Source organism: Neltuma alba, unplaced genomic scaffold (genome assembly GCF_004799145.2).
Source record: "Neltuma alba isolate B1F8T4 unplaced genomic scaffold, ASM479914v2 tig00007166_pilon, whole genome shotgun sequence".
In the NCBI taxonomy this organism is placed as follows: domain Eukaryota; kingdom Viridiplantae; phylum Streptophyta; class Magnoliopsida; order Fabales; family Fabaceae; genus Neltuma; species Neltuma alba.
Window position 1 is genome coordinate 88,927 of NW_021634695.1, and position 26,811 is coordinate 115,737.

At 34.8% G+C, this 26,811-nt stretch overlaps 3 protein-coding genes across 3 annotated transcripts; 2 read left to right on the plus strand and 1 right to left on the minus strand.

The window, feature by feature from the left end:
- Positions 1-6,487: 6,487 nt before the first annotated feature.
- Positions 6,488-11,244, plus strand: LOC114751949 (probable protein phosphatase 2C 48). The gene is made up of 4 exons (XM_028940657.1): positions 6,488-6,824; positions 8,069-8,439; positions 9,514-9,750; positions 11,098-11,244. The coding sequence occupies exons 1-4, from the start codon at positions 6,488-6,490 to the stop codon at positions 11,242-11,244; spliced, it is 1,092 nt and encodes a 363-aa protein (XP_028796490.1).
- A 2,393-nt stretch (positions 11,245-13,637) lies between these two features.
- On the plus strand, positions 13,638-15,036 carry LOC114751935 (mavicyanin-like). Its single transcript, XM_028940638.1, has 2 exons — positions 13,638-13,834; positions 14,439-15,036. The coding sequence occupies exons 1-2, from the start codon at positions 13,657-13,659 to the stop codon at positions 14,852-14,854; spliced, it is 594 nt and encodes a 197-aa protein (XP_028796471.1). The 5' UTR covers positions 13,638-13,656; the 3' UTR covers positions 14,855-15,036.
- A 182-nt stretch (positions 15,037-15,218) lies between these two features.
- LOC114751940 (uncharacterized) lies at positions 15,219-26,599 on the minus strand. The gene is made up of 10 exons (XM_028940645.1): positions 26,365-26,599; positions 25,708-25,801; positions 24,437-25,366; positions 23,728-23,852; positions 21,904-22,825; positions 19,845-20,327; positions 18,965-19,278; positions 18,398-18,496; positions 18,182-18,307; positions 15,219-17,485 (listed from the first exon to the last, which is right to left on the minus strand). The coding sequence occupies exons 1-10, from the start codon at positions 26,482-26,484 to the stop codon at positions 15,698-15,700; spliced, it is 5,001 nt and encodes a 1,666-aa protein (XP_028796478.1). The 5' UTR covers positions 26,485-26,599; the 3' UTR covers positions 15,219-15,697.
- Between the last annotated feature and the right edge of the window lie 212 nt (positions 26,600-26,811).

Genomic DNA, 26,811 nt, shown 5'->3' on the forward strand with positions numbered 1-26,811 from the left:
CTCCTTTTATTCCCGCAAGATGCTGTTTCATTCTATGTATCCCTCCACCTCCAAATTCCTTTGCACAATACAAACATCTCAAGCGAGGTTTGCCACTTGGGTTTTTGCTAGCTACTTGAACACAATGTTCCCACATAGGATCAACCTTCGATCTCACAGATTGTGTAGAGGGAGCATTACCGGATACTTCTTGTAGTCGGGATGACATCTTCTAATTTCTACAATACAAATACACAATAGTATCAATTAATTATAACTAGTAAACATATCTAGAGAGCATGTTAATTAAGAAAAGGATTTTGAATTTAAGCACTCAATTATTTAAACAATTAATTATAGTTCATGGAAATATAATTATAATTTATGGATCATGTAGGACTATAAGTAATACTTAGTTTTTTTTTGTCAAATTAGATCCCCCACGGCCCCACTAGCCTTCTTTAAATTTAACCTATCAAAGCATCAAGCTTCTTTAAGTTAAAGAATAAATAATCAATCATCATTGTTTCATAAGGTATAAACTTATGAATTATAAGATATAATAATCATACACTAAACAAGCATAATCAAAATGGTAACAAATATATAAGTATCATCCAACAAATAAAATATGACAATAAAAAAGATAGCTAAATATTCAAATGCCCCATATTCGAATACCAAGCCAAAAAGAAAACTAAAATATTAAGTCTCTGTCTCTCTAACTCTGTGCACATAGCTAGGTCCCACGGTTTATTTTTATATTTCTTTCTAACTTCATTCCAAAGTCCAAACTCAATGAAATCCTCTTGGTTACATGCAAATGGAAACATATATACGTATATCACAGTTACAGGCTTTTGAATTGTTTTATCATATTCTTCAGTACATTCAACCTGGATTAAACGCATATTTAGGAGATAGATCACGATGTAACTGAAGTAAACACAAGTTGGTTAGCTTGCTGTGAAGAAAAATGGATCCTAACATGGATTCCTCGGTCACAGCTCAAAGCTCACTCAACACATATATATAAGCTTATACATCAGTAAAAATCAAATAGTTACAGGCTTACAGCTCATTCAATATATATATAAGCATCAAACGCTATCTTCTCCATCTCTGGTACTGGTAGTCGGCTCTGGTTTTGGCAAAATAAACAGAGCATAGGTTCATTGAAACAGTCGATTACCGATACAAAGCTGTTTAGAATCCAATGAGCAGAGAATGATTTACCTGTTTAGAATCCAAGAGATTTGAACTGTGATGACTTCAAATTTATGATCACCTCTGCCTTCAAGCCTCCACTTCTCTAACTTGGGTTTTTCCAACTCCTTCAAAGCGAGAACGTGCGGACGTTGAATCAGAAATAACCTGATCGTGAATGCTGGCGGACGACGGCGCGTATGAACAGAGCACGACGGAGCACGGTGGAGGACGACGGAGCACGGCGGATGTAGGAAGAGGATGGAGAGATGGAGCAGTGGTGGTGGGGACCTAGGGCACTCAAACTCACAAAGTTGGTCTTGCGTTCATGACAGTAAGGCCGAAAAGCGCCAAGCAAAAAGTTAGAAACAGGGGTCCTTGAAATCATTTTTTTTAAATTATTTTTGTAATGTAATAAATATTAAATATATGGACTTTTGGTAGTTTTGGGCCTTCTTTTTTTTATTTGATGATATCCTTCAGCACTTCAGCCCGTCCAGTTTTACAAATCCGGAATGGTTTCCAGCCCAAAAAGGCATCCGGCCCAACAGCGAATAAAAGGCAGTCCAAAACGGATTAACCACTCAAGCGGCCCAAACCCTCTGTCCGAGCCATTGTGTGGACTGAGTGAAGGTCTGACCGGTCGGACCGTCCGGTTCGGTCCGGCTCTTAAAACCTTAATTTAAATATAGAGTAAAAAATTATGATATAGTCACTATAGAAAAAGTGTTAACTTATTTATTAAAATTTTATAACATATATACAAATTGATATGTATCTGTTGGTTTAATCATTAAAATTTTTGTTTTAGTATGAGGAATATATTTTGTTTATTTTAATATATAATTATTGGTTCAAATAAATATAAATTTGAAATCTGATTTAGGATATGGAGAATATGTTTTTATTTATTTTAATATCATTGGAGATTGAGGTGTAAGTTGAGAGTGAGTGAAAGACTGAAAGTGAAACTTAGAGAAGAATAGTGTGTAAAATGTTAGGAACTTACGTTAGGGTCAAGAAAAAAAATATAAATTAAAAAAAAATTATTGTTGGTGAGCTTAAACGGGCTAGTCTGTAACCCTACAGGGCCGGTCCTTTTGTTTTCGAGCCTTATAGGATTGGCCTTTTTAAGTTCAAGTTTCTTTTGAAGACCCCAAATTTACAAGCCCGACCTTCAATTTAAACGGACTTAAATGGCCCAGCCTGATAGGCTCGGCTTGTTTTCCCGGCTGTAGTTGGAGAGCAAAATGGCAATGTGCATACAAACTACAGAGCAACAAAATGATTGCCATTAAAAATCCAGATCTGAACGCTTATGATGCTACTCATGAAGTAAGGAGGAGTAGAAGCTATCACCTATTCTTATCATCTGATCACTTATGCATGTTGAAGTGGGGAAACAGAGAAGCATTCACCTATTGATCCTTGACTCATTGCTTTGACCAGTCCGGTTTTTATTATCTTGGTTTTTATTTTAATGCTAATGGTAAAATCATGTACAACTCTAATTGAACTTCATCGATTCAGCAATGAAGCCCTCCCAAAACCTCTATTTGAACCTTTTTTTTGTTTTGTTTTTGGCTGAAGAACAGGTTTTGAAATTGACTGAATCAGAGCCTTTTGCTGGGCACTTCAAAACAGCTACCCCCTTCCTTCCAACAAAAAAAAAGTACATTTTTGTATACGTGTAAATAAGATTGCATAATCGATCCTATTACACCAAAAGCTCATTTGACACAAAATCATCAAAAGGATATAGAAACAACACAAGAGAGTGCAGAACTGAATTAAATCTATGCACAATCCAAGGGGATACTCCATTGACACCTGATTGTTGAAACTTCAAACTACTTCGTCTAACTTCTGTACATTTTTCAATAAAACCAGAATAGAAGTCATGGTGCAGACAAATTGACGATGTGAAAATCTGTGTGACACAGGAACTCCAATTTTAATGCAAATTGGAGTTCAACTTAAATGTTCATCTCATATGTGTATTGTACACTTACTCATTAGTATAAATTGATAGTGATACTCCTCTGGTTCTATTTATAAGGTAAAGAGAAAAGGCATTTTTTAGACATATTTATAGGATACCGAAAAAAAAAATTTGTATGGATATATTATTTTACCCTTCATTTATTATTATATTGACTTTGTTTATATGAGGTATAATATACATTAAATAGGACTAAAGTTGGAAAGTTGTTGAATTTTAAATGAGAGTTAATGAAATTTAAGATTTTTCTTGATCTATATGAAATATGTTAAAAGTGACTTATAAATAGGATCAAAAGAGTATTAATCAATCAAATGGTATCCATAAACTTAGCCAAGAATAATCATCTAATCTCATGATAAAAGCTCTAAATGGTTGGAAACTCTCACCAAAGAGAGGAGATGCGATTCCTAAGATTGTCATGGCATTTGGAAAGGCATATTCGAAATCAAAGTCTATCATTTTAAATTAATTAGTCAAGAGTGCTATATCGCGTGGTGGTCGGAGTTAAGGATTAGTTTTCTTGCCCTTAAATCATGGGTGAGTCTAACATTCTTTCTAAAATTTGTTCGCCAGAAAAGAAAATCTCTAACTTCCTTGATCAAGGGTATAAAATCCCTCCTGATTAGGTGAATATTCATTTTAAATAAGCTTGAAAGCTTTCAACATTAACCGTGTATCCTTGATTGCAACATATATTCAAACCTTCCAGTAGGATCAAAACTTCGGCAACTAGTAGTGAAAAAACTAAAAGGAAGGAATTTGAGTTTTTCTTTTTCTGTTTTTTTTTTGGGGTAAAAACACTTTATCCAATTGCCGTTGGGATCATGAATAAAGTTTCAATGAGTTGTTTGTCCTTTTTATCCTTTGAGATATCAATATCTAATTTAACCCAACCAAATTTGAGGTGGTAATTATTTGGAATGTACTTTTAATTTATTATTAGTAGTTTATTTTAGCGTTCATTTTGAGGTCATCAATAACTCTCTCAGTGCTAATAAAGTCAATGTTCTTCCCAAGAATGTCTTCTTCTGAATAGAACTTATGACTTTAAATATAATATATTATCTCATATCCTAATTATAAGGCCTCGTTTGTAGTTTACAAATAAAATCTTATAATTAGAATTAGAGATGATACATTAGTATCCCACAAATCTAATCGTCCAAAGGTAGGATAATTAAGCTATGAAGTTTAAACCATTCTTCAAAGAATATGACAGGACGGCAAAAAAGGATAAATCTTTTGATCTATACCAACTCTTTCATTTTATGATAGCACTGACTTGAAGGCAAACCTAAGTTTCTTTTATAAGAGAAGCTCTTTTTCCCCCAAAGGCGATTTTCAGATGTTATGCCAAATTTGTTTTCAGAAATATTTTTAACTCTGAAAGTGAATTCTGAATTTTGCAGTAGATTTGCTTTGAGCTAAACCCATGTTAAGGGTAGTGGAGGGGTTTAAAAAGAGTTGAAATTTTAAAAACTAATTGACAGATGAATGATCAGCGTAGTGAGATCTTAATGGAACATGGGTTATTCTGAAAAACCGAGGGATGGAATTTGAAAGGGTTTTAAAATTTCTTATTTGAAGGTTATATCTAAGTAACCATCAAGTATGATTATTTTTTGTTGTTTTTATTTACCCGTTAAGTATTGATATAAATATATCTGACGATTTATGTTAAAATTATTAAACACTAGTAGTTTTTAATAGTCAAATATTAAGCGTTAAATATGAGCAAATCTATATTTAGTGGTGTATACAAAATGAAAATCATATTCTCCATTAGATTTAGGCGAGTATATTTGGCAATATTAGTTTCCCTAGTTAATTAAGTCCTGGAAATTAATGCTACCTCTGATTCTGAATATAAAATTTATTTTGTAGTATAAATATTTATATTTAGGACTGGAGGTAGTATATTATATTTTCTCCAATCCTATGTATGAGTAATATTGTCTTACACAGGGTTGGTCTTATAGTAGTATATAAGTAACGCCTTGTCTTTGTCTAAAAATTTAATGCACATTTTATTTTTACCCTCCATTAATTATATGTCTCTCTCATCCTTTTTTTTTCTCTATTTATTCTCTCTTGTTTTTTCCCACACCTTCTCACTCTCACGCCTCATCTTTATAAATAAGGGTATATTTGAAAAAAAAAAAATTTATACATTGATTGCTCTTAATTCAATTTTAACTAACACTTTTAATCTACGTAATTTGTAATTTAATCAGTTGTTACTTGTATATAGAACCAGATGGAGATGGAGTACGTATACATCTTGTGAACTGTGTAATTTATCTCAAACTCTCTAAATAATTTTCAAATTAAAGTTTCCTATTAGCGGTTGAATGAAACTAGCGGCTTTCGTTAGTTGAACAAACCCTCACTAAGCTAGTTCATTGGATTGCAAGAATCATGATACATGTAATCCACAACAAAGAAACATTGAATTTTTTGTCAATAAATGAATCAAATAAATTTCTTTTGTAAGAAAGGAACTTTAATGATTAACTAAATAAAGGAGAAAAGAAGATGAGGAGAAGTGGCCAAATATGGTGGTTTGTTGGAGGTCAAGGTCAAAACCCAATGCAATAAATTAGAAAACCATAACAAATAATTAACCTGAAACGCCAAAAGCCCTTAGGGATCGATGCAACTCCTCTCACCATGAATTGAAAATTCTTTCAAAAACCGAGTGATATCTGTTAATTCATTCTTAAATTTCTGTTTTTAAGGGAAAAATAGAGATTTCCCACCGCTGCAAATCCTCATCAAAAGCAAGGTTTCAACGTACGTAATTAACCCTCCAAAACTTTCTTCAGAAAGTTTTGTTTTTCCATCGTAAGATTCATAGCCCTGCAGGTTCAAAATCCTTTCACAAAGGAGTTTGCAACATTGTTCATTGTCTCAATATGTACATATCCATATCTTAATTTCAAGGTACGTACGTATGCTAAATGCTTCCGCATCAAGCTATGTATTTGTATTTGAGGGTTTAAAACCTTACATTTATGTCGCGAACGTTTATTTACAAATAAGAATCAAAGTAAAGAATTTGGTTTTGTTCTAAAATAGCCCACAATTAATGCAGGTTTTGGGACATTCGAACGTAATCCCCTATGATAAATCCCAACCGACGTACCATATCATGGAGCTAGCTAGAAACTGATATATATATATATATATATATCAGCTAGGAACTGACATCGATCAGATAATTGTGTCGTCGAAGATAATGAGGTTGTTAATTGCAGGATGGTTTTGAGTGAGACTACGTAAGATTATAAGATCATAATGGGAACAGCAAGAATCAGGCGAATTGTGACACCGTGTTGGAGGCCATCATCGCGTAATGAGACAGAGAATAATTCTAGTAAGAATGGGGATTCCAATGGTCGTGTGGACGGGTTGATGTGGTACAAGGATTGTGGGAGACATGTGAATGGAGAATTCTCCATGGCTGTTGTTCAGGCGAACAATTTGTTGGAAGATCAAAGCCAGCTTGAATCTGGTTCTATGAGTTTTTTTGAAGATGATGGCCCTCAAGGCACTTTTGTTGGCATTTATGATGGCCATGGAGGTCCTGAAGCTGCTCGCTTTGTCAATGACCACCTCTTCAACAACATCAAAAGTAAGTTTATTTCACTTTATATGACTTTTTTTTTTTCCTCGTCTTGTTCCTTGTTATATGTATCATCTTGATATTACCCTTAACCAAAACCATATATATGCTACCTCTAATCCTAAATATAATACTCTTCCGGTCTTTAATATAAGACCCAATTCTTGAGTTGATTTTGATCCTAAATATAAGATCCATTTCTCATATTTATCAATTTTCTCTATATTACCCCTATGGATACTTCTTCAACCATAATCAAATAGAAGAGGGAGATGAGGTATTAAGAAAGATAATTATGGTATTTTAGGAAAAATGTGTCACTTTTCTTATAATTAACTAACTTATCTAACTTCCTTAATCTAATCAAATTAGTTAAATGGGTCTTATATTCAAGACCGGAGGAGTATCTAGCTAGTTTGTAGTATATTAGGATTGGAGGGGGGTATATTATATGGTTTAAAACTTCTCTTTGCATAGCCCTAACCCCTAAAACCTAAATATGAGTAAAGATTGAGAGATTAGAGAAAGATAGAAAGATAAGTGTGGCCTTAGTATTGTGAGGCCCACATTTACAGACACAGGACTCACTCCATGGCCATCAAATTTGTTATATATATGGTCTTGATATTACCCTTTGACCAAAACCATATATCTTACATTAGTTGCCCTCCTATTTACATGGTCTAAAACTAATCTATTCGCAAAGCTCTAACCCTAAAGCCTAAAATGTGTGAAGTTTAGTATGTTCCTTTTATGATGAGGACTGTCTAAGAGCTTCCTAGCAGTTAGATTACAGAAAGATAAAAAGATAGGCGTGGTCTCAGTATTATGACACCCACATATATAGGACTTGATCACTGCTCTATTTCTATCTCTATCAAAATCTGACTCTTCTACATACTTTAAAAATTTAAGTTTATTCCTGTTAAATAACTTCTCTAGCTTAGAAAGAGCATTGAATGAAGATCTTTAACCCTTTGTTTATCTATAAAATTGAAGGTGTGTGTCTGTATAACTATACACATACACAGGCTTGACATATAACCCTTTATTCTAAAAATCATAACCATTTATTAATGATTACTATATATAACTCTTTACTTACACTTTTCCCAAACAATCTCACCCTACTAGCTTAAAGCCTTCAACAAAAAGAAACACAGACACCTCTTGACAAACTAGTTAGCAGAAGTAGCGTTTTCTTTATGCATATCTATCCAATATTACAATGGTTCTTGCGTGCTTGTGTGTAGGATTTACTTCAGAGCATCATGGGATGTCAGAAGAGGTGATAAAGAAAGCATTTTTGGAAACAGAAGAGGAGTTTCTAAGCGTAGTGCAGGAGCAGTGGGTGAAGAAGCCACTGTTAGCATCAGTTGGAAGTTGTTGTTTGGTAGGCATAATCTGCAACGGCATGTTGTACGTAGCTAATGCTGGAGACTCTCGTGCTGTGTTAGGGCGACTCCATAATAAGGCTCACAAAGAGATCAAAGCCATTCAGTTGTCTTCTGAGCACAACGCCAGCATGGAATCTGTGAGACATGAGCTACGTTCCTCTCACCCTCATGATCCTCACATCGTCATCCTCAAGCACAGGGTCTGGCGTGTCAAAGGCATCATTCAGGCAAGTGTCTGCTTTCTCTCTCCTTTTTTATCTATTCTGAAAGGGACATATATTCAAAGATTTGGTTATTGATAGAGTGTTTCATACACCTTACACCATTTAATTAGTAGGATAAGACTTATTGTCATGTAACTATCTGATCTGTCAGGAGATAGGGTTCCATAAGAAACCTAAGGATTAAAAATAAAAAATTGGGATTGAGATTAAGATTGAAAAAATAGTATTAAACATGAGAGACTGCTTATTATATGGGGTTAGATAAACCTATATATGTAGGATTGAGAATACTATGGGGGAAGTAGTATTCCCTAATCCTACTTCCATGTGTTTGCTTAATTCCATGTAAAAACAATTACTCATACTAAAGACTTTTTTAATAATTTTTTTCAAGTGCAATCATAATCCCCATTCTTCATTTTTAATACTTCGTACTAAACAGGACCTAAGAGAAAACTTTGAGGCATGCAAATATTATAACTGATGAAGAGCATTAGAAAGGATTAGAGAGAAACATATTAAAAGTCTCAAGCCCGCGCGTATATGCTTTCTCTATTTTTTTCACCTATCATAAAAAGGATGGAAGAACAATCAACTAAATTATTGAGCGGGACCTTAATAGTTTGTCCAAAAATTTAGTTATTGACAGAACACAATGATATCTCATGTAATCATGTAGGATAAAGAGCGGTTGTTGTATAACCATCTATTAGGAGATAGAGGTTCATAAGAAACCTAAGAAAGGCATGTAAATATTATAGCTGATAAAGAGAATTAGAGAATCAAAGAGATGGGCATATCAGAGGCCTTAAGCCTGTGTATCTGCTCTCTCTCTCTCTCTCTTCCTATCATAAAATGATAGAAGAATCCTCGATAAACTTGTTGAGCAAAACCTCAACAATTCGTACTATGATTCTTGTCAGATAGAGCATAATGACATTGTGCAATCATGCCTAGTTTATTGTTGTTGTGGCGTAACTATCTGTTAGGAGATAAAGGGAAACCTAAGAAAGGGCTTGGAGCTACATGAAAATATTATAACTGATGATAAAAGTGTGTGTATATTAATTGTTGCAGGTTTCGAGATCCATAGGAGATGCATACCTGAAGAGGGCAGAGTTTAACAAAGAACCACTTCTGGCGAAATTTAGGGTATCAGAGCCCTTTGAGAAGCCGATCCTGAAAGCAGAACCAACGATAAGTGTGCAAAAACACCACCCAGATGATCAGTTCATTATATTTGCGTCAGATGGCTTGTGGGAGCACTTGACCAATCAAGAAGCTGTTGAAATCGTGTACAACTATCCCCGCAATGTACGCTTCATTAATTCATTAATTGATTTCCAATATTCATTCATTCCACTTTCTCTTTAATTTAATACTAATTACTTCCAGTTTATTTAATTTGATACAAGCATCCATCATTACCTATTTGACCCCACACCCTTCAGTAATTAAACCATAACTCTGGAGAGAGTTGGAAAATGATAAAAAATAGTGCAATATTAATTAAGGTACGGTGGTGATAACAAAGAACAATAAATAATAGATACTACATCTCAACTCAAAATTTTGAGACTTTAGTTTACAAGTCTTATTATCTATTCTTTCAGTCCTAAACGTAAAATTTATTTTTTAGTATAATTACTTATTAAGCTTAACTTTATCTGAAATGAACAATCTCTCCTCATGTGAGTTTGTTAGCCATTCTTCCAAATTCAAAAACGCTACAAACACCAATTTCATGTTTTTGCAATCAAGGCTAGCTTGAGCTGTTCCCATTTTAGGCTTCACACATGTTCACAATTACATAATTCCAATGGCGTCTTTTTCACACAAGTCCTAGTTAAAACCTAGTTCTAATGCCACTTATTATTAGAAATAAGGAGTCAAACCCAAGAGCAGGAGGAAACATATGGGCCAATTAAGGTTCAAGTTTATAGATCGTTTCACTTTATTATATATTACTATCTCTTATTTTTAATACAAAAGCTAATTTGATTTTCAATTTGGTCCTAAATATAAGACCATAATCCATTTTATTTTTTATATTTATCTATTTTTTTCAAAATACTACCTCTGGTCCTTAATATAAGACCCTGTTTGACTTTTATTTTGGTTCTAAATATAAGACCCAAATCCACTTTGTCTCTCATATTTATACATTTTTTTTCAAGATAGTCCTTCTAATAATTGTAGTTCTAGCCAATATAGTTAATTAGTAAGGATATTTTAGGAAAGACAACACCTATTTATTACAAATAACTAACTTAACTTCTTTCCTTAATCTTCTCAAATTAGTCAATTGGGTCTTATAATTAGGACCGGAGGTAGTAGTTCTTGTAGTGGTTGCACATGTTAAATATTTCATCAAATGGTAGTTTTAGCTAATATACATGATTAGTAAGGGTATTTTAAGAAAGACAATGTCTGTTTATTACAAGTAACTAACTTAACAATTTTTTTAATCTACTCAAATTAGTCAAGTAGCTCTTATAATGAGAACCAGAGGTAATACTTATTAATTAGCTTTAACCTTCATATGATCATCACCTCAAGTACACCCAAACTTGAATATTCTAACAGTTGTTTATTCAAAATGAACTAATAAATTGTTAATACCCACACCCATCTCCATCTCATCAAGCTTACTACGTACAGGGAATAGCTCGGAGGCTGGTGAAAGCGGCGCTGTGTGAGGCGGCGAAGAAGAGAGAGATGAGATACTCAGACTTGAAGAAGATAGAGAGAGGAGTAAGAAGGCATTTCCATGACGACATAACTGTCATTGTTTTGTATTTGGATTAATTCATTCTCTTCTCATCACTCGCCACACCACTTCCCTGTCTCCTCCACTAGCTAGTACTCATTCTCGTCAATTCTGATTTATTTCTACATCTATTCAAACTTCTCTTCTTTAATTTCTTTCTTTCTTCAAATATCGATATTTGTAATAGAGAAATAAAAAAACAAATAAAAACAAGTCCATTCTTTTTCTTTTTGTGTGCGCGCTTTTTTTTTTTAAAAAAAAAGAAATCATATATTAAGAGGGTTCAAATTAAAACGTAGTGGACTTTAATCATATCCCATGCCATATATTTCAACCATATAAAAAGATTGACATTTGGTACTTTTCTAAGTACTTTCTTTAGTTTGTAATAGAATTAATATCATTTTTAGTTCTTGAAATTTGATCTCATTTTAGTTTTATTTTATGAAATTTGAAACCAATAGTTTTGGTTCTTAAGATTGACAATATAATACTACTTCCGGTCCTAATTATAAGACCCAGTTGACTAATTTGGAGAGATTAAAGAACTTAGTTGAGTTAGTTATTTGTAATGAATAGGTGTTGTTTTTCCTAAAATATCCTTGCTAGTCAAGTTTGTTATCTATAACTACTATTATTAGAAAGACTATCATGAAAAAAAGTAGATAAATATGATAGACAAAGTAGATTGAAGTCTTATATTTAAGACCAAAATAAAAATCAAACAGGATCTTATAATAAGGACCGGAGGTAGTATCAATTAGCATTACTTAATTAATATTCTATTTGGTCCAAAATATAAAACATTTCTAGCTACCAGCTAGTATATACTTGGTTCAAAATGTAGGATACTTTGGGGAAAATGTCAATAATATTAATTTTTTTCACAGATGCCCGTATTAATTGTATTATATAAAAAGAGATTATATAGGAAAGAAATTAAAGATAATTAAAACCGATTGATTTTAATCGAAGGATAATCTTAAAAGGTAGTGATTGCTTTGTAATATTTTAATGATACAAACCACTTGCTTATTTGAATCTTGCAATGCAATGGAAGATTTTAATGAGAGGATGTTAAAGTTAAACGACGATATCTTAGTTGATATAATGTTAAAGTTAATTAACTTATACAAACCGATATGATTAGTTATTGTCCTTAAAACATTTTGATCTTTGCAAATATAGCCTTCATTAAATATAATTAACTCCCTGCTAAATTAAAGGGGATGAAGTAATTCTTTTTTCATTTGTCAGGAATATTTTTGAAAAACAAACATATTAATTATTCTCAACATCCCATAAATTAAAATATTACCTTCAGTCTTTAATATAAGACTTTGTTTGACTTTTATTTTAGTCTTAAATATAAAACCCCAATCCATTTTGTCTCTAATATTTATGTATTTTTTCTAACAATGGTAGTTCTAGCCAATATATTTGATTAGTAAGGATATTTTAGAAAAGACAACACATATTTATTACAAATAACTAACTTAACTTCATTCTTTAATCTCCTCAAATTAGTCAACTAGTTCTTATAATTAGGACCGAAAGTAGTACCTTATAAATTGAATCATAAAACCTTAAACAATGCTTTAGAATAATAAAAATGGAGGGGGTAATATATTTTGCTTTAATTAAAAATCTCTTAATTTAGGTTCCATAACCTTGCATAACAAGTCAATAGTAATTTTGGAATTTGTGTATGGATTTTATGGTTGAAGGTGGTATGAATTATAGTGGACTTCAAATTCTCTGATTTGATGATATCATAAGATAGAAGTGAAAAAGTCAAACCAATCAAGCCTTTGCTATACAATACCGTTCAACTGCAAAGTGCTGACCACCAAACTGAACTTGTCGTCACTCATTCATTCAAATTAGCAATAATATATTCCCTCGAATCGTATGTACAGGTTACAATTTTAAAAAATAAGGCTGATTAATTCTTTTTATAAGTTAATTATACCTTATATCTGAAGTTTAACTAATCATTTTTTTCTTTTTTTACCTCCATTAAAGACACGTCTCTGTTGCAGGTCAATATTATTACTCATTCTCTCTCATTTACTTTCTCCATAAATAAAGGGTATATTTAAAAAAAATACATTTTTTACACATCTATTGCTTTTAACTGAATTTAGGCAATTTTTTTATCCGCATGGTTCGAAGGGATTGGTAATTTCACCGGATTGTCCAAGAGGGCCAAGATATATATGGCAGAGAGTTGAACTTCTTGGTGGTTGTTACAGCGGATTAGTGAATATCTATGATGTTTCGCACCTAATATCTTTACGTAAAGAGGGCAAAATAATTAAATAAATAAATAAATAAAAGTTAGGTGATCTAATCAAGAGCAACCCTTAGGTATTTAAATGGGGCTCATTTGTGTTTACTTGCTGCTAATTCATCAAACAAAGTGGAATTCTGATAAAGCCAAAAAATTTATGTTAAACATGGCAAAGCTGATGATGATTGTGGCTCTTGTTGTTCATTTTGCTTTTGTTATTATTATGAAATGCTCAGCCACCACCTACTATGTTGGAGACAACTCAGGTTGGGATATCAGTACCAATCTGGGTACCTGGATTCAAGATAAGAAATTCAAGGCCGGCGATGTTCTTAGTAAGTATATTATTGCTTAATTACTTTGTTCTTATATATAGGCACCAAATTAAAATTCTATTTTCATATACTACCTCTGGTCCTTAATATAACTTTTATTTTGGTCCTTAATATAAAACTTCAATTCACTTTTTCTCTCATATTTAGCTTTTTTTTTCAAGATAGTGTTTCTAATGATAGTAGTTTTAACCAATACACTTTATTAATAAGGATATTTTAGGAAAGACAACGCATTTATTATAAATAACTAATTTAACTTATTTCTTTAATCTACTCAAATTAGTCAACTAGCTCTTATATTTAGAACCGAATGTAGTATTGATTACTGAATTCCAAATCTGCCCTTTATTTACAAATCTTGTTTTTTAAAATTTAGCTTCTATCCACCATTAAGAACTGCTAAACTGAGAGTTTATCTATCCATCAGGAAGAAACGTTGTTTTTCTTCTTTATTTTGATATCTTCACCAAATAATAAACATTAAAATCTTGAATGTACGTCACAAAAATACACCCTAAAGATGATTATTTTTCTTTCAGCCGTCGAAATTTTGTGGTTCAATTTGAATAAATAAAAATGAAATATTGTTATTCTATTTTTGCAGTTTTTCAATATTCTTCGTCTGATAATGTGGATGAAGTTACAAGAGAAAACTACAAGACATGCAACACAAACAAGGTTTTGGCAACTTATGGCAATGGAAACACCACTGTGCCATTAACAAGACCTGGAGACAGGTATTTTGTGAGTGGCAACAAACTGTATTGCCTTGGAGGTATGAAGCTCCATGTTCATGTCGAAGGCAATGGCACCAATTCCCTGGCTCAGGCCCCCGCTAGGGCAATGCCGGTGGCCGGTCCGACCAGTGCCACCTCCAGCCTTCCGGGGAAGACTACAGCATCGTCCCAGAAAAACACTCCTCTGACAAGTGGGTCTAAGAATGTTGGTGTGGACACTAATGTTCAGTTGGTTTGCGTTGCTCTCATGGTGGCTTCTATTTCCTGGATTTTCCAGATTTGAGTATTGTGATAACTTAATTATGACTTTATTTGAGTGTAATATTGTTTAACTACACAATAATAATGATTTGCAGTTGGAAGGCTGACCTACCCTTCGAGTTTTACCATGATTTAAAAATTATTTTAAAAAATATCGTGTATACATTATACATCTTGGGAATTTACATTACTACTATTTTTGAAGTCAGTGATTTTCTGGATGCAATAAAGATATTTAAATTCCCTATTATTTTAAAGTAAAAAGACTGATGTATTATAACGTTAAAAAAATAATGACTCGAAAAACCTAATAATAATACAATAGATAGAATGTCACATTCTTCAATTCAGTAGGAATCAATTTCTAGTACTGAAGAACAAATGAGTTAATATTGCTGCTCCCAATGACAAATCTTCCTTTAAACAAATCCATTGATGTGATAAAATAGGTACATGGGCACAACAGAAAAACATTTGTTCCCTTTCAAATTAAAGAAACAATTAAAAAAAAAACCACAACATCAAATATTAGTATAATCTATTTCTTATGGAAAATAATATCCTCAAATGTCACCAAAACTTCAAACCCACCCTACAGAAGAACTAACAAGCTAAGTGCCCAAAATCGCCACTGTACAAGTTATGTTAGCTCATACCTTGCATAAACTATGTCTTCAATTCTGTGCCAAAATGCCAAATATACTAAATACTATTCAAGCTGAGGGGCAGCGTTGTCCTATACAAAAACAAAACCTCCCTCTAGGCCTCCAATTGTAAGACGAAAAGCTGGCCCAAAAGGAACACAAGGGTATTGATCCTACCATTAACAATCTGGCATTCAGTGAAATAATAGTGTGTTATGAAGTCATTCAGATGTAATACTAATACCCCTTTCTTTTGCTGCTTCAATAACATCGCCTGCCTCTCCAAAAACCTTGTATAGGTTGCAGAAGGATTTCCACAACCTTACAGAGAATGGATACACTGTTAAAGCCCTTCTATAAAACCTCAGAGAAATGGCCTCAATGCCCATAACGTCATCCAGCAACAACCCAGCTTCCACCCAGATGTACTCTGGGGGTATTGGGATGGCATCTAAAATTGCATTGACCATAGCTGAACAAGCCCAGTACAACAAACTAGCTGAAGTTTGATCAGCATCAGCAGAATTGAAGCCTTTGCTCAAAAGCTTGCAGACAGAAATTGCTAATTGGAAATTGGAGGGAACCACCTCCAAGATGGCTTCAACAAAATCCACCAGTTCTTTTGGATCACTGAATGTTTGAGGTAAAAGTGATGAACCATACCAAGACTGAAGAACCAAGTTTATCACAGAATAATCAATTGAAACTGGACTTAGTAAGTTACTCATAAGCTGCTGGACTCGAGGCTTCTTGACGTCGTCAAAAAATTTTCTTGTCATCAGCTTGGGAGCCATAAAATTCTGAAAGACGCTATCATTATACATCTCCAAAATTTTCTTGATGCCACCATTAGGACCATTATCTTTTAGGCATGAGGCATCAATAAGCAAAAACATTGCATGCTTTCTCATTCCATTATCTAAAGCTCCGAAATTGGTAGCTTCCCTTGCCTTGTCAATTGCTATGCAAGCTCCTGTTTCATCATCCTGAAAAAATTTATAGAGAGAGAGATTAAGGAATCCAAACATTACATCCATCTGGCTAAGACCAGAGCTTGCAGTATCTGGAAATGATTTAGAATCAACTCCCAAAGAACTGGAAGAATGATCACAATATGTGGCGTCCGTTTCTGCATCATGGGATTCCTGAACTTGCCAAGCAGATTGAAACCATCGGACTGTAATTTCTTTAGCAAAATCAATTCTTCCATCCTGGATAGCATTTTCAATGTATTGATTCCAGATGCATTGGATTCCAGGAATTTTTTTCGGCCACCTGCTAATGGCTTCCTCAAATCCCATGAAAGTATCAATCCCATTCTCCTGTTTCTGTATATGAATTGATTCTAAAACCAACTCAATGCTGCAAGGGTACAACTTGACATATTTATCCAACAAGCTCCACAAACATTCCAGGTTATCCAGTGCAACCATGCATCTAACATGATTGAGAGCAAAAAGTTGAAGAAACCTCAGATTAACTTCATTTTTGTCTGATTCATTATAGATGGAAGAGTCAACGGATTCAACAGCTGTTTCCACAAGTTTAACACCCATCTGTTTCTCTTCTTCTGATAAATGGATAACTGGCCATTCAATGTCAAGATCTTTCTCACACTCAAACTTTTGTACAATAGCATCCGGCAATTTCCTGTAAATAACTAAGTAAATACAACAAATCCAGAACACACATTTGTCAGTAACAGTTAAGCAATTTAGTATATCCGAGAGTGACAGATGATGAGGCTCATCGGACTTTGTTGTATTGTGGAATACTCCATGAATTCTCTGAATGGCTTTCTCAACATTCCCTGACATGCATAAACAATCAACCATCTGCAGAAACATGTCTAAGATGCACGCGCTACTATGTATTCCATCCTTGACAGCAGATTTATCATGACAGAGTGCCAAGACGGCAGCATCAAAGGCAGCCAACCGTTCATCAAGCTGTGTCCGACTGTAAATGTACATCAGCCATAGTACATAAGATCCCTCATTATGCTTGACCTGACAAACAATAGTGAGATTTTCCATTGAAAGATTATATTCAGTTCTCAAAAAAGGAAAACTAACATTCTATTAAAGAAAACAAAATAGGGCAAATTAGGGGCAGAGGAGGAAATAAGTTTTTTTCCCTCTTTTTTCTTGAGCACTTGGGGGGGGGGGGGGGGGAGCATTTTATTGGATTATATTGACACTACAAGGGCAAAGCCAACCCGAAAAAGTGGGGGAAAAAGGCAGAGTGTGAGGAACAGCTTTCACATGTAACATAGTACAAGACAGGAGGGAAAATTCCGTTAAACTACTTCAAGACTAAATTTCAACAATAAGAAAGGGTGGGGTGTATGATATATAGCCAGAGAAACATATAACTGCAAAAGAATTGGAGTGAAATGTGACATAGCACAAGACAGAAAATCACAAACCCAGGTTAGCTGGATGGTTAGATGGTCCCAAATAACTGATCATAGGACATGAGAAGGCGTATATCAAGAAATATGTATCAGCATGGAGAAAAAGAAAACAACCAAAAGTGCCAAACAAGTATGATTTCTGCTGCCAATGACTAATGTCATACAAACGGAAAACATGTACAAATTGTTCAGTGCAGTGTCCATAGTTTACTATTTCTATATAAATAGAGGAGTCTCAACATTCTCAAAAGTTCCTAAATCTCTAGCCACATATAAGTAGAAAACATACCGCATACAGGAACATGTCATCCTTTCCAGTCGGCTTCAAATTTCCATAGTAAATCAGCAGATAAACAAACCAGATAACCACAGATATCGGATCAGTCTCTAAAACTCTAGACAGCACAGATAGAGCCTACAAAATCCATATTTTGAGATGAAGAGGGTGGAAATACAATAATACAATCATATACCAGGTCTCCCAAGGCACAGAGACAACTGTTACCTTTCTTACGCCCTCCAATTTATTGATTTCCTGATTGAGAACAAGAAGTGCCATCTCAACAGCTTGCTCATTAGCAGCAAGAGCCTGTTCATTTTGATTCTATTTACACAATATATAAATAGGTTAGTTTGGCTCGGAGGAACTTAGAAATCAATTCAAACTTTCTTACATAAGTTCATTTCCCAATTATGCCACTCCTGACAGAAGGCTAGGATTAATGTCAAAACTACAACATAGTCCAAAAGAATTCATCTTTGCATAAAATTGGCGAAACTAATTTTCCTATAAACAAGTGTTTTTCTCAGTTGAATGCTTCGTTCACTAGTTGAAATTCCCCAGCACCAAAATCTTAGCAAAACTTTTTGAGTAATTCCATCAAGTCAAGAAATGAAAGTGCTTATCATACTTACAAACTTTCATACGATAAAAAGCAGGATAACTTTTTATTTTATGGCAGGGACAGAAATGATAAGCTTAGGATTAAATCTATTTGAAGAGAATATAACTGAAAATGAACAGATATTGCAATGCATCACAAGAAAGAAGGAAAAAATAGAAGTAACAAACCACAGCTCTTTTCCACTGTAAACAAGATAATTGTTTGTTCCAGGTCCCATGGACTTCAATTCGTTCATCACCACCATGCAAGAACGGACCATCTTCTGGTAAACCATTTTGAAGCAAATCTGAAGTAGCTAAAGTTATACTGAAACACTTCTGCCAGTACTGAGTATTTCTATGCGTTAGGACAGATTTATATGCAAGTTGATCTGCTCTCAAAACATCTAAGCCAACAAGATAAGTTGGCAGAATTGCAGCTTTTTGACTTTTAAAAACTTTAGTTGCACTTTGCTGATGTGATGTTAATCCACCTTGACAATCTGCCCAAAAAAAAAATTACAAGGAAAAGAAACCACGAAGGTATTATCAATTCAATTCTTGATGTCCACCAGTAAAAAGGTTCTAGATGCTGAATATGCATTCCTCACTAAAACATACAGACAAAACATCATATAACTCAAATTAGTCACAACATCATACCATTTTTGGTGTCTGCTAACCCTGTTACAATAAAAATTGAGGACTAAATAGGCACATTCACTGTGCAAAAATCATGTTACTTGTCTATTAACGGGCTCATCATGGAGACTGAAGAATATCAAAGGCAAAATAAAAAGACTGCATGGAGCATTTAAACTATGGGAGATGAAATCGAGACAATGTATTATCTAACACAATAGTTCACCATCAAAGGTATCATCTACTACTTATCCAATCCGTTAGCCTATTTATCTCTGGTTAGCAATACTGTTATCTTGTTCAGCTACCAAGCACATCATATAGAAAACACACTAAAAATCGTCACACATTAACAAAATGTTTAAATACTAAAAAAAGGGGACAAAACACAGGTTTGAAATCACCATTCACCATAAATTTTTCATACCTGCATCATCATTATCAGAGTGCTGGTTCTGATAGTTTCTATCATTATAGTCTTTAACATGCTGCCAAGGACACTCATCATTGTTGCATTTTCCTCGGAGCTCATACATGCAAAGTGGCCAAAATGGATCAACTGCAGGACTGCAGCTATAAGAGCTTTCTTCTGAAGCGAAATTCCAACCAGCAGTAGGCACTGCCATTGCTAACATACTACCACACTCTGTTCTAGTAGCACCATGACAACTATTATTCTCATTTTCACCATCATTAACATGAAACCACTGATTTTTACTCAGTAATTGTTTTGAATTTGATTTTGACATTTCCTTCAGGTGACTAAATGCACTCCTAAAAATCAATGGTGATATCTTCATTGCACCAATTGAGTGTTGAGGTTGAAGAACAAGAGACCCTTGATCCCTTGAAGCAGTGTTGTAATTGGAAACCAAAGAAGTTCTACAAGTGTTTTGCTGACTTTGAATTTCTGCACGAGCCAGATAAATATTGCTTTCATCCTCTCATTAACTAGAATTAAAAATGAAAACAGACATAAAAATATATGCAAAAAAACTTGTGTTGATCAATACTTGATGGTCTAGAACCAATATGAACTACATCACAATTGAGAACCAAGATGCATTTGGCTGAGCCCTAAATAATAGCCAATACCTAAAGATGTCAATAGCTTGCGTCTCTGCAACAAACAAACCAAGTAGTTCCAACATTTTTGCAAGTTAAAACACTACGAGGCATACGCAACATTTTAAAGCCTTTGCAATACTGTTTTGTTTTCAACTGAAATTTCATGCTGCAAGCCAAAATAAATTTGAAGGGGAATGACACTTGGGTCCCAAGAGATATATTTAATAACAATTTGGTCCCAAAAAACTTTTGTTAAAAACTGAGTTGCAAATATTGGCTCAGATAGTAGTAAATACAAGAGTCTCGGTTGCCAATTAGGCATTTAACTTTTATAAGCCGCTTTCATTCATTTGCGAACAAGACTTTCACATTTGCAATGTCTCAACCAATACTTGCAACTTATCTTTCAACAATTCTTTTGAGATTTAACTGTCACTAAATTCATATTTAGAGACTTAAGTGTCATTTCCCCCTAAATTTTTAGCAAGGCAGGAGAATATGAGGATCAATGATTATATGTAAAAGAACAACTTTCAACCAATATCAAGCGTCACTGGAAATGAGAAAAGCAACCTAATTTTCCACCTTTTTGTTTATCTTCCACAAAGGTGACCAGCATCGTCTTAGTTGTTCCTTACTTGTCTAATGATGTTTGGATCAACTTGAAAGCAACATTAGAAGACCACTAAAAGAACCTATTTTGAAAAATCTTCACGTATATATTTTTATCCTGGCTATAATATTCTATCAAAATCACCCGCCTAGAAATTATGTGATGGGCCTGGTTCATTTATTGGCAGAGCTTATTCCAACAAAGGGAGGAACAAAGGCCCATTAACTGTTAGTGGAGCAAATGGGTCAATTAAAGAGGCTGAGTTGGCTTCTGACAAGGCTTCCAGGTGGCAAGGGCTGAGCAGGAGCATTAATAGGGTTGTGTGCAGCTGAGCCAAGGGCAGAAGACTGTTTTGAGCAAGGAGAGGTCCTCACCTCTTGAAAGTCAGGAAAAGCTTATCTTCACCGTTGCTATTTTATCTCCATTGTTTATTCAGTAATTTAGACCTGGTTTCACTGCTTCTGGTGTAATTTGTCTCATTTTGCCCATTTTCTCAATGAGCTGTACACAAAAACCTATTCGGCATTAATAATACATCTTCCAGATCCCATCATCATGCCCATAAAAATTCTATAGAAATGCAAGGAACCGCACCTCCCAGTCTTTTAGAAGCAACTAATGAAAACCACTTAGTGAAATTCCCTCAAGAATATACAGTTAATCACTTGAGGTGATATTGGTCTATATATACAACAGCCACTAGATTATCAAACACAAATCAAACTCAAAATTCATGAAATTAAGTCACATACAAAAAACAGGCATGTATAAACATATGGGCAAGTTCTATTAGAAAAGCAATTACCTCTAAAAGCGTTTTCTTCTGCTTGAGATAATGGGGCAACTTCATCATGTATCTTCCTATTCTCATTTTCATCCCCTTGTTCAGCAGCAGGCCTTAGGTTGTTGCATGTACTGCTACTCTTTGAAGCTCTTGTACCTAATCTTGCAAACAGCTCTGACCTTAATGCTGCTTCAAGAAGCAAAGAATCCTGAGGATCCTCAGCACCAAGTCTGGAATGTGGTGCAGTATCTCTATCCATTAAGTTGGTGTTTGAATATTGCCTTCTTTGATCTACATTGTCATGATCAGTAGACATATGTAAAGATGGAGACATCTCTCCATTATCATTAGCAGATGTATCTAATTCATCAGAAGGAGAATTAACTCCATCTACAGTTTTATTACCCCTTCGGGGCAATGGCTCTGATGTACTGGCATCTGGTTCACTGCAAGGTTCAGACCCCAAATTCACTCTATTCATATGATGATACATTGCATTGGAGGGTCCATTGTTGACATCTTCATTAGTTGTATCAAACCCTAGTTGGTTAACATCATTGAATTCAGCCTGCCTCTGACAACTTGATGTGGGTATTGCATATCCATGTCTAGGAAGGTAATCCAGCCCTGAATCAAGATGTGCATGCTGGCCAGAGGACCAAGAAAAACCGGAATTGTTCAAAATTAAAGATTTTAACTTAGCTGAATACAATTCCCTTTTGTGGTAAAGATTGGTGCATCGACCATTAGCCTCAATCAAAGCCCTCTGAGCTTTCAGGTAAGCTTTAAGAGCATTTCTTTCTTCAACTTCACACCTGTGCCTGTGCTCTTGTGCTTCCTCCAGCTCCTTGTCTATCAATTCTTCCATTTCAAAAAATGAATTCAAATCTATGTTGCTATGCTCAGAGTCATTTGACTGATCATTAAAATTGTTTAACAGTTCCTGAATGAGAAGCAAAGAGAGTCAATGACATTAAAGGTTAAAGGTGTGACATATATCGAAATCCTTTAATTAGCTTTGAGGACCACAATAACAAAACCTGATTTGCATTTTTGAGTGTCCTAATCATGTTATCTCAAGATATGAGTTTGTCATACTTCAAGGAACTTTTCATATTTTTAGCATTTGTGACTTTATTCAAGGAGGAACTTGGTGCATGAACTGACTCGACACTTTTCCACAGGGTTGAAAGAAACAGAAGCATCACAGAGATATTCCAATTCCAAAATCAAAACAATGTGAAAAAGTAGAAACAATAGGTATCTTGATCCAAATTTTATCTTGCCCCACCTACGATCCACACCTACAGGTGCCTCCCACTCTTGAGAAAATAACAATGAAGAGGGGCAGTATTTATAAACCAAACAAATCCATTCATCACATGATAATCAATCAGTAGAGTGTCAATTTATAGTTTTCTAATCGTAAAAGATTTCTAACCAACACCAACAGTTGAACTGTGTGTCTCAAGAAGTTTATTATTTATTTATTATTTACTCGATATTCTATTTATTAGCATTTTATCCCTTAAAATTATCTTTATCAAGTCAGATTTGTCTATTTATTTTATTTTATTCTTTGAGGGATTTAGATAGATTTAGATCATTATCCTTGTTAGGAGGCAGGCTTGTTGCCCCACGTATATCTATATAAACACTAGACGTCATGAATAAAATATGGCAGATTGAGAAAATTTCTTAGGACTCAGTCGTTTCGACACCAACGAATTTCTCAAAGACAAGAACACATGTGATGGCCAATAACTAAATGGAAAAGGCAGCAGTGAAGTTTTCAGTCAAGTTGCTAACTAAAGAAAATGTCACGTATACTAAATTATAACTTACTGTACTCGTTGGAACACTATTGGAGATCAAATTTGCTGGAAGACCATTTTGGTTGAAATTAACACAAGAGTCAGCCACCCTACTATGTTTGTCCGTCTGGTTGAAGTTATTATCGACACAAGTGTCTGTACATTAAGATAACATCATGAGGTATTTTTAACATAAAGAGACTCGCACAATATATTGACAGATAAGTGGGCTAAGTTTCAATCAAGCAACTAGCACGTTATTCTACTCACACTTCATTTATGCCAATAGAGTCCAGCAATTGGACAACAAATTTCACAAATTCTATGACATGTCAACGGAATAACTCAACCAAAGTTAATAGAAACACTATAACAACTTAGAAAGCTATGCAATTAACCCTCAACTTTTAAGTTAACCATAGACCCCACGAGCATTGACCTTTTGCACAACCCCTGTAAATTTTCTATACAAAACTTAACATTTGCGTCTATGCAACTTGAAACATGCAAAATCAGCAACAAATACATCCAACCTAAAATTACAAGAGGCATATAAATCTTGACCGTCTAAAATAAGCCATTGAATTTTACATGACAGCCTCTTTATATGACCTTATCACTAGATAATGGAGAACCACCACATTACAAAAGGTAATGAGTTATTAAAAGAAAACACTAATTAGAAGGCATTTCTTCTATTAATGAGGATGCATACAAGAAATATAAAGACAAGTACCTACCAGATCTGGGTTTAGATTGCATAGTTTGAGATGAAATGTCAAGACGTTTGTCATGACCCTGCGGCTTGACAACTAATTTCTCTCCTATGCGTAATGGAGTCTCTTTCACACCATGATTAACCTTATTTCTATCTCGTGGATTGCAATTCTCAAATGCAGACTCTTTTGATGGCAACACAGACTTTGTAGCAGGAACCTCTGGCTGACTTTCAATAGCTTGAGGGCTAGCATAAGATCTGCCAAGTTTTAATCGTTTCTTATCTGGCTCCTTCGATTCCAATGGCGCATTCTCTGAATAAGTATATTTTCTAGCAGTGTCACTCTTCAGTTTGATGGCATTATGATCCCTTCCCAAAGTTGAAGTAGAGTCCCTATTTTGCTGGGCTGCCTTTAACTTCAGCTCACTCTCCCGAATTGCGATCTGCTGTCGCAAATCCTGAAGTTTATTGTTATTTGATACCACTCCCTGGTCATTTTTACGCTCCTGACTTGCTAAATTTTTGTTCACAATATAGAAATTTCTAGATCGAGATCCTTGACCCGGTGGGAAGGATCCAGCAACCTTAGAATTAGAACCATGAATTTTGGTTACTGATGAAAAAGATGTGTGATTTAATGGTGATCTTTTAGGCACTGACTTGTTTACACTTTTAGCACCACTCAGTAACTTGTATGATTTTGCCGAGGATGAAGAAGGCGGCTTCTGATTGCTATCCAATCTGGAAGTATTACATTTAGATTCAACAGCTTTATCCTGTTTTCTGATTTCAGAGTCGCTACTACTATCATCATCAGAGAAGCTGATCACAAGACTTTTATCAGTGCCTGCATGAGTAGGCCACATTGAGGATTTAGGCGGTAATTGGTTCCTGTTAAATCTCTTCTGAGAAACTGGTTGCATGGTTTTCTGCAACTGTATACCCTTAGCACCTGCAAAAATATCACAACGAAAAGGCCAACCTTAGGACATTACTTAAGACTATGATTTAATTTGGAAGATGTTGTACAATAAACTCAGATATGGTAAACTCCAACCAGTAGATAAAGAAATGAACATATCATACAAAAAGCACCGAGACAGCATTTACAACAAAACTACAATAAAGTGATACGAGCAAACGTGCAGTTTCCAACTCCATAAGACAAAACATAATTAACAAGATTTTGGCATATTATGAACAGAAATAAACCCTGGTCAAGTCAGAAAGCAAATCTAGAGATCCAAAAAGCAGACCCCAGCTTTCCCTTAGTTGACAGTTAGCAAGACTTACCACCCTGAATGGCCTGAGTATCATTGACGGCTTGAGAAACTGAATTGAACACTACAGCAGGGGAGGGTTTTCCAGGGTTGCACGCAGGGACTTCCTGAAAGACAAAATACCCATTAAAATTAAAAATGCATGAAAAAGAAAACCAAATAACACCTTCATGGGGTCATCCAACTGTCATTTCTCAATTTTTTTTCCTGGATCATAGAGAGAGTAAAGAAAGACCAAAAAAAAAAAAAAAGAGGCTGAGGAATCCTCCTCCCGGGAATACAAAAATACAGAACAAGATGACAACTGGCAAAAAATTTTAAAAAAAATGAAGGGGAAAAAATCATCCAACAATGCTACCTAGTCCCACAGGTTTAAGTGTAGTTAATCTAGACATCGGATCCTACAGTCGCCCCTCATCGAGAATGAACAAAAGCAACAGCAGACTGATAAAACAAGCAGAAAACTAACCTGAACAACATATTTTAACCAACTGAATCTACATAACGCAAATAAAGTGTGACTTTTGCCATATTCTTGTCACATTCCCTCGTGTGGGTATTCCCCCGCCCCAACCCAAGTCAACGAAGAAGAATTAGATTAAAAATTTAAGAGAGAAAAAAATGTCCTGAGTTGAAAACGTAAGATCACAGAGGGTAGAGAAGACAATACGTCGCCGGAGGAGGACAGCTCGCCTTCTTCTCTGGATTTGGAGGGCGCGTTAAGATTGGGGGTCGCATTTGCGGGCTCCGACGCCATAGCTCGGACCCCAAGCTCACCAGACTCCTCCATCCCCCCTCTCCCTCTCTTTCTCCCTCCCTCTCTCCCTCCCTCCCTCTCTCTCTCTCTCTAAGCTTTTCTGGAGGCAAAGCAACGCAGACAAAATCGACAGCCAGAAAAATGGTCGCCTGCCCAGCGAAGAAAAGAACTCGAAGGCGGGCGGCACTGCTTCCTACCATTACCGAATGACCATTATGTCCTTGGTATGACTTTTTTTCCTCGTTTGACGGGGGAAAAAGAGTTTTTTGGTAATCATTATTTTTTTTAATTATTACATAACTTTTATTTATTTTTAAAATGCATGAAATTTTTTCAAAATGGATAATAAGCCATGTAAAA